Source organism: Tinamus guttatus, unplaced genomic scaffold (assembly GCF_059628265.1).
Source record: "Tinamus guttatus ecotype Peru unplaced genomic scaffold, ASM5962826v1 Tinamus_guttatus_pri_ptg000155l, whole genome shotgun sequence".
Classification (NCBI taxonomy): Eukaryota; Metazoa; Chordata; class Aves; order Tinamiformes; family Tinamidae; genus Tinamus; species Tinamus guttatus.
In genome coordinates, this window is record NW_028288689.1 from 9,236,890 (window position 1) to 9,248,454 (window position 11,565).

The 11,565-nt window shown below is 61.7% G+C and overlaps 2 protein-coding genes across 2 annotated transcripts; both read right to left on the bottom strand.

The window, feature by feature from the left end:
• Positions 1–1,461: 1,461 nt before the first annotated feature.
• LOC148595089 (uncharacterized) lies at positions 1,462–7,465 on the bottom strand. The gene is given in 14 exon segments (XM_088522700.1): positions 1,462–1,635; positions 1,736–1,888; positions 2,663–2,800; positions 3,314–3,397; positions 3,623–3,840; positions 4,021–4,145; positions 4,330–4,528; positions 4,531–4,699; positions 5,501–5,578; positions 5,740–5,865; positions 6,391–6,438; positions 6,794–6,861; positions 7,167–7,218; positions 7,364–7,465. Coding segments are annotated over 14 exon segments (1,734 nt in total).
• Positions 7,466–9,312: 1,847 nt separating this feature from the next.
• CD14 (CD14 molecule) lies at positions 9,313–10,711 on the bottom strand. The gene has a single exon (XM_010220263.2). It carries the CDS (start codon positions 10,684–10,686, stop codon positions 9,313–9,315), a length of 1,374 nt encoding a protein of 457 aa, XP_010218565.2. The 5' UTR covers positions 10,687–10,711.
• Between the last annotated feature and the right edge of the window lie 854 nt (positions 10,712–11,565).

Below are 11,565 nucleotides of genomic sequence, written 5' to 3' on the forward strand. Positions count from 1 at the left end.
TCCTCTTGTGCCCTGCTCTTTGCAGGATCAGGTCCTTCTTGAAGGGGTGCTTCAGCCTATAAAAGATGGGCCCAGACCTCTCTGCCCCTGTGTTAGCTGTGCACTGTGTGTGCAAAGCAGCAGTGACCCCAGGCTGTGTCACAGTGACCCCAGCCTGGCACGCGCTCCAGCCTGGCCTACCCCAAGCCGGGCTCCAAGTGCCTTTGGAAGCAGGGACGGCTCCGTGTCCTGGGGTTCCTGTGCCACTGCGGGGGGCCCAGCCTCCGGAACAGATCCCGGCATGTGGCATCAACCAGCTGCTCCTGCCCGTCTGCTGCTCACCGAAGAGCGTGCTCTGCCCCGTGCCACGCGGCGCCATGCACGTTTAACAAGCTCTGCACCCCACATTGCTCTGGGGCCCTTGTGATTCCTGTGACACTGTGGGCTCCTCTCCAGAGGAGCCTGGCACTGTGCTCCTCACGTACGAGGTGCCCTGCGCTGGTCTGTGCCGCCTCTGAGCACCCAGGCATGCGAGGAAGAGGCTTTTCTCCCGCTAGGCTTTTAGAGGTAGGAATCCTCTACACGGGGCTGCGTGTTGCTCTCTGGAGAGTCTCATGCCCTAACCTGAGGTCTCTTCCCCCACCTCCTCCCAACACGTTTCCAGCCCGTGCCTCTCTCCAGGTCCCGGCCAAAGCCTCCAGTCCCTGGGGGCCATTTTGCCCTTCCTGGGTGCCATGAGGCTGCCTGCCACCTTGCTCGATGTTGAGCAGAGGGGCAGTGTGAGGACACGGGGACCATTTTGTCCACTCCCCACAGGGGAGATGGCACCTGGATTTGCACGGACTCTGCTGCTGGCAAGTTCCTGGCAGGCAGGGGTTGGTGCTGGCTTTGCTGGGGTTATTAAAGTTGCTATTAAACAGCACAGTGTGTTTGTGCTCCTTGCAGGACAGCATCTGCTTTGCTTGGCAGAGCCCTTCGCTGTGGCCATTCAAGGGGCCAGTGGTGCAGCTGTGGGGGAAGGGCACCCACTTTATTCCACATGGCAGCACCCCCAGGGCAGTGAAAGGTTCCTTGGTGCCTGTCCAGCTCCCCCTGCTTTGCTCATCTGCATCAGCGCGGGGCCTGCGGGCACCTGTCTCGATACCTTGGCTGCCTTCGAGGTCTGGGCTGCAGGTGGAGCCTGAGCTCCTGCAGCCGCCTGCCCCACCGCAGGGCAGGGCTGTCCCAGGCTGGGGGAGAGGGATGAAAAACCCTCATGCGTGGAAGAGCCCCGTCCCGACACCCCCGCAGGACTCCTGCCTTCTCCGGAGCCAGAGCAGGTTGGGTTGGAGGACGTGCCATGGGAGGCTGTTCCCACCAGGGCCTTCCCTCCGCTTGGCTTCAGGGCTGGCAGGTCGTGGGGTGCAGGCCCAGGTGGCAGGGACCTGGGGATGTCGCCGCCTCCCTGTGGAGTGGCTGTGCCCACCGCCCCGGGCTCTTGGCTCAGGGTGTCTGCGTGGCAGTGGTGGCCGAGCTGCGTGACCCGGCTGCCTGCAGCTGCTGGTTCTGTGTGGAGAGCTCCGCGGTGTCCTGGAGCACCTCCTGCAGCAGCATCTGGTACCGGCGATCCAGGGCCTCTGTGCGTTCCTCTGCTGAGCGCTGCTGGGCCTGAAGCACCTGGGGGGACAACCAGGGCTGCCTATGGCGGCCCCAGAGCTGCCCCTGTGCCCTGCAAGCAGGGTCGTGTTGGCAGCGTGGACACGTGGCCCAGGCCCACCCGCAGTGCGTGCTGCCTCCAGGCCTGCCTCTCCTGCTGGTGGCTGTGCAGCAGGGCTTCCAGGTCCTGCTCGTCCGCCTCGTGCTCTCTCCGTGCTGCCTCCAGGCTCTGGCCCAACACGGCCACCTCCCGCTGCCGGCGAGCCGTGTCCCACTGCAGGACAGAGACGAGGACAAGGACAGAGCTGCTTGAGGCTCTGGCCTGCTGCCTTGCTGCAGGAGAGTGGTTCCGGGCAGGCGAGGGAGCTGGCCAAGAGAGCCAAGGGCCTCCTGGCTGGTATCAGGAACGGTGTAGCCAGCAGGAGCAGGGGAGTGATCATCGCCCTGTACTTGGCGCTGCTGAGGCCGCCCCTTGAATCTTGTGTTCAGTTTTGGGCCCCTCACTGCGAGAAGGACATTGAGGTGCTAGAGCATGTCCAAAGCAGGGCAACTGAGCTGGGGAAGAGGCTGGAGCACAGAACTTATGAGGGACGGCTGCAGGAGCTGGGGCTATTTAGTGTGGAGAGAGGGATGCTCAGGGGAGACCTTGTCGCTCTCTGCAACTACCTGAAAGGAGGGTGTAGTGAGGCGGCGGGGGGTGATCTCCTCTCCAGAGTAACTATCGAGAGGACAAGAGGAAATGGCCTCAAGTTGGGCTAGGGGAGATTCTGGTTAGATATTAAGAAAAAATTCTACACGGAAAGAGCAGTCAAGCATTGGGACAGGCTGCCCAGGGAAGTAGTAGAGTCCCCATCCCTGACAGTGTTCAAGAAGCATGTAGATGAGGCACTTAGGGACATGGTTTGGCAGGATGGTGTTGAAGGGCTTATGGTTGGACTCAGTCTCAAAGGTCTTTTCCAACCTAATGATTCTATGCTAAGGGTTTAGTTCAGCTCCAGTCTCTCCCCAGTTCTGCTCAGGCCTCCACTGTGCCCACCTTCCTGCTCACCTCGTGGCTGGTCGCTGCCTCGTCCTCGAGCTCCTGCTGGAGCAGCAGGCGGCGCTGGGCCTGCAGGCGCTGCCTCCGGACCTTGGCCAGGGAGAACTGGACCTCGAGGGGCAGGCACGGCTGCCACAGGCTCCGGGCCTGGCAGAGAGCAGTGAGGGTTCAGGCCAAGGCTTGCGACAAGGCTGCCAGGGCAGCAGCCCCTCGCCCAGCCCCAGGCAGGGACCTCGCTTGGTGGCCACGGTGCTTCGCCCTGTGAAGGTGCTTCTGGCAGGCCCTGTCCGGCGATCCCAGGGACCTGGCTGTTCCCTCCGCAGCAGCTCTTGGCAGCACTGGCTTCTTGTTGGGAAGAGGGACATGGGGAGCTGGAGAACCAGGCTAAGGAAAGCCGTGAGCCTCTCTCCCAGCCCCTTGCCCGTGCCCCAGCCACCAGGGCACAGTGGCACACCTCTGTCCCCATACTCTGTACCTCCCTGCTGCTGCCTGGCTCCATCCAGGGGCTCTTGGGTCCCCGCGTGTTTGCCTGGTGCTCGTTTCCCTGCAGGGACTAGGTCCTGTGGGAGTAGGAGGGATCATTATGGGAATGTCACCAAGTTGGAGGGTTTCTCCTGTGCCCAGGTTGTTCCCACAGAGGATAACTTGTTCTGTGCCCACCTCAGCACCAAACTGATGCATCTGGTTTGGCTTGAATGCCTGAGTTGCCATCTGTTTCTTCTCCCACCTCTGGCTCTTCAGCACCTGGAAAAAGGGTGCTGGAGAGACCTCCAGGCACAGCACAGATGCATGGGCACATCCCACCCCACTGCACCCTCCACCAGGCAGGTCACCCCTGGCTCCCTCACATGCCCACGATGCCAGACAAGGGTTGTGACACCAGGAAACAGCCAGGAGCTCATCCACGTGGGCCGACGGTGCTACCCTCGGTCCTAGCTGAGGCACGTGGTGCCCAGGGCATCTCCCTACCCGCAGCTCCCGCAGGGCTCTCTGCAGCTGGGCCACAGCTCTTTCCTGCTCCAGGCGGCCGGCTCCAGCCAGGAGCTCAGCTCGCAGCCCTCGGATCTCTGCCCGCCGTGCTGCAGCCTCCCGCGCCGGGTCCCAGTGGGTGGGTGAGACCGTCTTGGCCAGCCCCTTCACCCACTCGGCCAGTGCCAGGGCTGCCAGGATCTCTTCTCCTGAAGTGCCTGCAAGAGAAGCCAGTCCTGGATGCCTGGGTGGGGGCCACAGTATCCGTGGGCACCAGGAAATCCCAAGGCCTGGCCTGTTGGTCACCACAGGCATCCCCAGGCAGCCCGAGAGCAGAGTCCAGGTGCCAGGAGGCCCAGGGCAGGCCCTCCTGAGGCACTCGGGCCCTTCCCGGGTACCTGGCAGCGTCATGCACAGCAGCAGGAACGTGAGGCTGTTCCCCTCCAGCAGCCGCTCGATGATCCAGGGCAGGGAGCCGGCACTGGCCGGCGGGAGTTCCGTTGCCAGCACCCCAAGAGGGAGCCTGCAGAGCGGGCAGTGTGGGACACCCTTGCAGTGCCAGCTCCCTCCTGCCCTTCTGAAGCCCAAACAGTCTCTCCTCCAGGTCCCAAATCCCGTCCTCCACCTCCCGCCCAGCTCCATGGGAGTCCCTGGCACAGGACCATGTGCAGCCCCGAGGCCGTGGCAGTCACGGCTCCTGCACTTACAGCTCAGGGCCCCCGGGCACTGCCAGGATCCTGAGAGCCGAGCGCTGGCGCCCGCCTCCCTGCAGCTCCCGCTCCAGCGTGAGCGTGAAGAGGCTGCCGGGCCTGGGGAGGGCAGGCAGGTGAGGCAGAGCCCTGTGCACCACCCCGCCGAGCCGCAGAGCCCCCCGCGGCGCCCCTGCCTGCACCAGCCAGGCCCTCACCCTGGCGCAGCCGAGCACTCCTCTGCCACAGGCTGCTGCCTACCACCCAGGCCCCATGCATAGACGCGCATGGCGGCTTGGGCGTCGGGCACGGCGATTTCTGTCACCTCCTCCACCATCCTGGAAGCAGAGAGAGCCTCGAGCGAGCGAGCAAGAGGGACCACGTTCACCTGTGCCCAAGGGTCACCCCACGCTTCCCCTGGCTGGGCGCTGCACGCTGTGCCCAGTCTCATCCCCATTGCTGTCTGGCAGCGCCCACGTGCAGACGCAGGGAGCATTGGGTACCTACAGGCCCAGGGGTGCCACATCCATCACCTGCAGGGCTTGGCCGCCGGGATGGAGCAGGTCTCGTGCTCCTCCCCGCGCACAGACCTGCAACGGACAACACTGGGCACAGAGCTGTGGTCACTGGAGCCCCCGTTTGCTCATGCCCATGCAGCCGTGACAGCTGGGAGGGGATACGTCTTGGAGCATCTCCAGTATTTCCAAGACCAGGAATGGGGACAGTCACTGCCCTGGGACATGCAAGTGCAGGCAGAGCCTGGCAGGTCCTGGCTGCTTCTCAGAGCCAAAAACAAGGGCCTGGCCTGGCCTGGCAGGGGAAGTTGGCATCACCTTGGTGCCAGCTGGGCACAGGTGGGAGGGTCTTCCAGGCCACCAAGAGGGGTCAGCGCCAGCAGAAGTCCAACCACATGGTGGGAAAGTTGGCATTAGAGGGCTCCCCGTTCCCACTGTGCTGCTGGAACAGGGCAGGTGACAGCCCCTGCGGAAGGTGGGAGACACCCCCCGGGCAGCCCCGGCCTCCCTCACCTACAGCGTCCTCCGAGGAGGTAAGGAAACCCAAAATTGTGATGTCTCCAGCCTCTGGGCTTGGGTACTAGTGCTGTACCAGCCACAGAGCAGAGCAGGGGCCAGCTGGTGGCAGCGGGGGACTGGGGCTCTCTGCCCGGCCAGCCCGGCTCCTGCCATACCTGGACCAGGCTGACAGTTTGCAGGCGCTGCGTGTCGCCCTCCGCAGACTCCAGCTCTTGGAAAATGCTGTCGAGCACCTGAGGACAAGCCAGCCACACTGGGAGCTATGTGGCCCTGGCACGTGCGGCTGGGTCTTGGTGCCAGTTGGATGAGCCTGGCACCCCCAGCCAGCATGGGAGCCTGGAGCCCAGCAGGGCATGTTGGACACACTGGCACATCCCCACAGCTCTGCCTTTACCTGCCAGACAATGTCCTGGAGTGGCAGCTGCGTCCCAGGACCATGGGGATCCCACAGCAGCAGGGACATGCTATAGCCAAGGGGCACCAGGGCCAACTGGGGTCTTGCCAGCTCCAAAACCTTCTCCTGGAAGGAGAGACATAGATGGCATAGCAGGAAGGGCATGGCCCAACTGGCATGGCCTGACGCAGATGGTACAGCATAAATGGCACGGGCACAGCATAGATGGTGTGGCATGGATGGCACAGCACAGATAACATGGCACAGGAGACATGGCACAGCATGGCACAGACAGCAGGGCACCCATGGCATGGTACAGATGGCGTGTCACAGATACCATGGCACAGATGACGTGGCACAGGTAACATGGAGCAGATGGTGTGGCAGAGATGGTAGCCACATCTCAGCACCCAAGAGGAGACAGGAGATGGTAAAAAACAGCAGCAGAGCCACACGGAGGACTAAGCCCCAAGTGCCAAGCACTGCCCGCAACCCCTGAGAAGATGGCAGTGGCACCGGATCCGTCTGGAGAGGAGTCAGGTGAGCGGCAGAGCCCCTGGCCCTTGCTTGGGACCAGATGGCCCTGCAGCACCCAGCTGGGGAGGGACATGGGCGTTGGTGTGCAGAAAGAGGACCCAGGGCCCACAGTACCTGTCCTGCATCCAGGTGAAAGACGCCATCGATGGTCAAGCCGCTCTCCTTGCATGAAGGAATGAGCACGTTAAGGGTCAGTTCTCCCTCACCCCAGGGTGACCAGCACAGGCTACAGGAGGGACTTGGATGTGGGCAGGGTCCAGAGGGCCGGGCACAGGCCTGGAGCCTGGCAGAGACCCCCTTCTTCTCCTGATGTCCCTCAGGAACCCCCCACTACAAAGCGCCCCAGGGAGGCATACAGCAGATCAACCAAACCCTTCAGCACCCACTGGCATCCCGAGTGCGACAGGCCTCTGCTGGGGCTCCTGCTCTGGCAGGCGGTTGGGATGGGGACCCCTGCTCCCATCTCATCCCTCAGGAACCTTCATCCCCTGAGCGCTTTTGTCCCTGCTGCTCTCACCTGGACCCCCGTCTCCACAAAGAGAAGCTGCTTGGGGTCTTCGCTGGTGGCCTGGCTCTCCCCTGGGCCTGTAACACCAAACACGGTGACGTGGGGAGGAGGACACCCCCATCAGGCCCCCTAGCTACCCCACGCAGCCAGGCCCAAGAGGGTTCCCCTCTCCCGTCGCCCCGAGCCCTCCCGCTGTGCCCATGGCACACGACACTGCTGCATGGTGCAGGATGCCCTCTCCCCACCACCGCCCCCAGGCCAGTGCCACCAGTACAACCACTGCTCCCAGTGCCACCACAGTTGCTGCTGTCCCCAGGGTGGCAGCACTCAAACCTAGTTCCCTGGGGAGGGTTTGTGGCAGGGTCCCACGCCCTGGCCCTACCTGGTCCCTGCTGCAGTCCAACATCTGCTCGTACGTGCATGTCCCACTTGGCCTGGAGGGACACACAGTGGAAGTGGAATGGGTCCTGCCCCACCTGGACGAGCGCCTCGGGCCTGGGCAGCATCAGAGCACCCCGAAGGCAGAGGACAGCCCCCCTGCCCCGCACCAGCCTGCACCGTGCCTCTGTGAACACTCACCTCCTCAGCGTCCATGGGCAGCTCGGTATGAGCAGAGCCGGAGCTGGCGTTTGGGCCAGGGCAGGCGATGAGGTTATGAGGGGCGATCGCGTTTCCGTGCATTATTGATGGGTGTCAGGCACGGCTGCGCAGGCAGAGCCACGCAGGGACAGAGCCCAGCCTGGCGGTGTCATCTCCTGCAATGCTGAGCCCAGCGATGCCAGAGATTATCTAACATGGGGCTCTTTGGTGGCAATGACCTCCATGGGACTCCTCCAGACCCTCAGACAAAGAGGACAGGGAGGGTAGTTGTAGCCAGGGCTCTTGCGGGGGTGTGAGGCCAGATGTCCCCATGTCACTTGTGCATAGTCGATGCTGGATTGGCAAAGTGTCCTGGGGCACCTGTGCCCTGTGGTCCAGCTGCCCCTGGCACTGCCCCCAGCTCCAGAGGCCGGTAGGACCATGAAGGCCAGCACGCACCCGGCTCCGCGAGTGACATCGTTGCAGGCTGGGAGCAGAGACAGAGGAACTTGGGACCATCATGGAGGTTTTCTAGGCACAAGGAGCAACCACAAACCATGGAATCATGTTTATTTGAAATCAGTCACCCCAAGAAAGCACGAAAGGAAGTGCTGAAGCCAGGGTCTCCACGGTGCATGGAAATGCAGAGTGAAGGATGCAACAGAGAGGTCCCAGGACAGCCCCTGCATTTGGGTGGGACCAGGCCCCACAGGTAGACACACACATTTGTCTCATGTCTGCCACTTTTCTTTTGCAGAAGGAGATTATGGAGCTGCTCCTGCTTCCCTGAACCTCTGCTTCCCTGAACGCCTTCAGCTATGAGGGTAATGTCAGGTCGTGCATGAGCCATCACTATAAAGGGGTCAAATGGCACCTTGGTCTCTGTCAGCAGGAGCATGGACAGTGAAATGGGGGTTCAGATCACCCCCTTTCCTTGGCAGAGGCTTCATCTGAGTGCTGCCAGGGGAAGGCAAGTCTTGGGGTTTTAAGACACAAGGATTTCTCCTTCCCGGTTCACTAGATGGAAGGTGCTGCTCCCCATTCCCAGGCGAAGCCAGTGGGGAGGCCGAGTGCCAATTCAAAAAGTGCAAATATTGACCTGAGGTGTGGACATAGCCAGTCCCATGGATCAAACATACCTTAGCCAGCACCACCTAAACACCTATAGCATTCACAGGAACACAGTCACCCTCACTCCATCCTTTCCCTCCAGCTGATCGGAACTGGAACTTGCTGGTGTCACGTACCCTGTGTCCCCAGACACGTCCACACCTGCTGGCCCTCGAAACCTTCAACAGACCTCGGAAACCATGAAGTATCCATGCCTGGTCCTTGGGCCCGATTTATCCAGTCTCCTGCTCTGACCTTGGGTCTTTCTAGACTCTGATTTCCTCCTCCATGGATCATCCAGTTGGGGTTTGCTAGCAGGTAACACGCAGCCAACACACATGCACAGAGGCACAAAGCGTGAAGAAGCAGTTCCCACCGAAAATGTGGGCACTGGGTACAAGGGTTAACAGGGCTGGGATCATCTGCACAAGAGGAGTCTCAGGGGGATCCAAGAGGAGCTACTTGGAGGGAAGTGCAAGCATGAGGGAGCCAAACTCCTCTTGTTTGGGACAGACAACATCAAGGGGCAATGGGCAAAAAATGGGACTCGTGAAGTTCCCTCACCCTCTCGGGGAGGCTGCAGCCCTGGACAGAGCACATAGAGGACAAAGTCCACGCTTGAGGCTTTCCAAGACTTGACTAGAAAAAAGCTATGGCCACCCTGAGCTAATATCTAGCCCTGCTCCATGGGGGAGGCTGGACTGGGGACCCCAAAGAGTTTCCCACCAGCACATTAGGGGCCTGTGAGATTTCCCCTGGACAGCTCCCGGCCTTGCAGCCCCTGGAGCTGAATGTGCCGAGGTCGAGGGGCTCTGAAGGATGCGCTGATGGGGATGGTCCTATGGCCCCTTCACAGCCCTGCGGCAGGCCTGGAACAGCCTGTACTTGGATCTGGCCAGGCAGACCACTCCCGCCACGCAGAGTATGCCAAGGATCACACAGATGGGAGCGATCACCGCAGCCCTGTTGCACTGCAGTACTGAGACAGACACATCCTTCACCAGAATGTCCCGGTAGCGAGGGGGCGAATGACACATGTAGTCCTGGGGCCAAGCTGGTCCAAGGTGCCCCGTTGCTGCCAGCCTCTGGATCCCCGCAGCCCCAGAGCACGAGCAGTTGTAGGGGTTGCCAGCGGCACCTATGTCCCTGAGGTGCCCCAGGAGCCGCAGCTCATCCCATGGCAGTTCCGAGACCAAATTGTCATCTAGATAGAGGACTTCCAACATGGGGCAATTCCTGAGGAAGGAGATGTCTTGCAGCATGTTTTGGCTGACGAGGAGCGTTTTCAGAGAGCCAAGAGAGATGTCTAAAGTACGGAGGTGGTTGCAGCTGATGTCCAGCACCTCTAGATTGGGAGGCAGAGGCGTGAGCATTTCATCCAAGCCTGTGTGAGACAGGTTCAAGGACTGGAGGGACATTGGCCACTGGCAGGAGGAGGTCGGGTGGGCAGTGAGCCTGAGCCTGTTCTGGCTGATGTCTAAGCGCTGAAGCTGGTGCAGCAGCTGCAGGCTCTCGCACACGCCGTGGTAGGACGTCAGGTTGTTGCGCTGCAGGCTCAGCACCCGGAGCTGAGGGAAGGCACCCTCACAGAAGGCTACCGCCAAGCCGCTGTCCGCGAGGCCGTTGTGTGCCACGTCCAGGGAGCGCAGCGCACCGAACACCCTGCCGACGGCGCAGGGCAGCGCGGTGACGCGCGAGCCGGTGACCGCCAGCTCCTGCAGGCTCTCCAGCCAGCGGCTCAAGCTGGAGAAGCCCTGCTCGTGGCCCGTCACCGGTGCCGCTGTCACGTTGCGGAAGCGCAGTGTCGTTATGGGCAAGTTTCGCCCAGCCATTTCGTCCCAGTTGCTGCTCCCCATGAAGGTGCAGCTCTCAAACACCAGCTCCTGCACCTGGGTGTAGGAGAATAACTTCAAGACTCGGGCGAGGAGGACCTCAGGCACCAGGAGGTCCCCAAAGACGAGTTTCCTGATGCTGAGGCTTTCCAGTATCTCGATGGCGGAGGGCTGCAGGTCGCCAATGGGCAGGGCTGCGTATCTCTCCAGGTCCCCTCCCCAGAACTCCACAACGGAGGCCGGGAGGCACTGGACAATGCTGCCCACGCTCTCCTCAGACAGCTCGCGGCACACGCAGTGCTCCTCGGTGCGGTTCAAGATGCACCGGCCTCCCCCTTCCACCAGGCCCAGCGCCAGCAGGAGGAGGACGGCCCCAGTCATGGCGAGCGGCCTAGGAGGGAGGAGAGCAATGGGGAAGGGCTGTTGCAGTGGCTGCCGAAGGGCTATAGCTCAGCCTGGCAGAACCTGGGCCCAGCATCCTCCGCCGGCACCCAGGGCCTCCCCAGAGGCTCCCCAGCTGTGGGATCCAGGTCTGTAGCACCTGAGAGCTACGCGAGGGCTCCTCAAGGGCCCTCCCCTGGCCCAATCCCCCAGATCCTCCAAAATGGCACTGAGACACCAACTTCGTGCCTGAGCCACCCTCCCTGTTACTAAGCACCCGGCAAAGCTTGCAGATCGGGAAAAACTCAAACGGCCCAGCAAGGTGGAGCGAAGCCAGAGCTGTCAGCGCAAGAGGCAGGAGAGCCACAGCTCTGAGCTCCTGCCCGGCCTGGTGCCGTCCGGGACAGGAAATTGCAGAAGAGTGCTTCATATTTTCCATTTTTCTTTTTCCGTCTCAAGCAGGAATTTGATTCATAGGCAGCTGCCCCGGGGACAGTTGGAAATTCTTTCCAAGGCTCCCTAACAGCCCTGTCCAATGCATATCGCGTCTCTGCCCAGCAGAAAGGAGAGTCTTAGTAACAGCTTAAGAAAAAGCCACAGTCAAAGATGAAAATTCCTAAGGCTGAGCTGCCCCAGCCCACAGAGGAGCCCTGGGAGAGGGGAAGGATCTTTGGTCCAGCGCAGGCCTCCAGCTTGGAGCAGGTCTGCGGCTGGCACCAGCCCAGGGTGGCCCCCAGGGTGTTGTGTGGCTGAGCCTCCAAAACCTCCGCGGACGGTGATTTCCCCACCTCCCTCATCATGGTCCATCACGGGGCTGCACCACCCTCCAAGGGAGAATCCTACCGTCCCGGTGCTGAGCAGCCCTTGCACGAAGCCTCC

Excerpts from the sequence above, each read along its gene's own strand:
- CD14 (XM_010220263.2), bottom strand. The coding sequence starts at position 10,686 with ATGACTGGGGCCGTCCTCCTCCTGCTGGCGCTGGGCCTGGTGGAAGGG.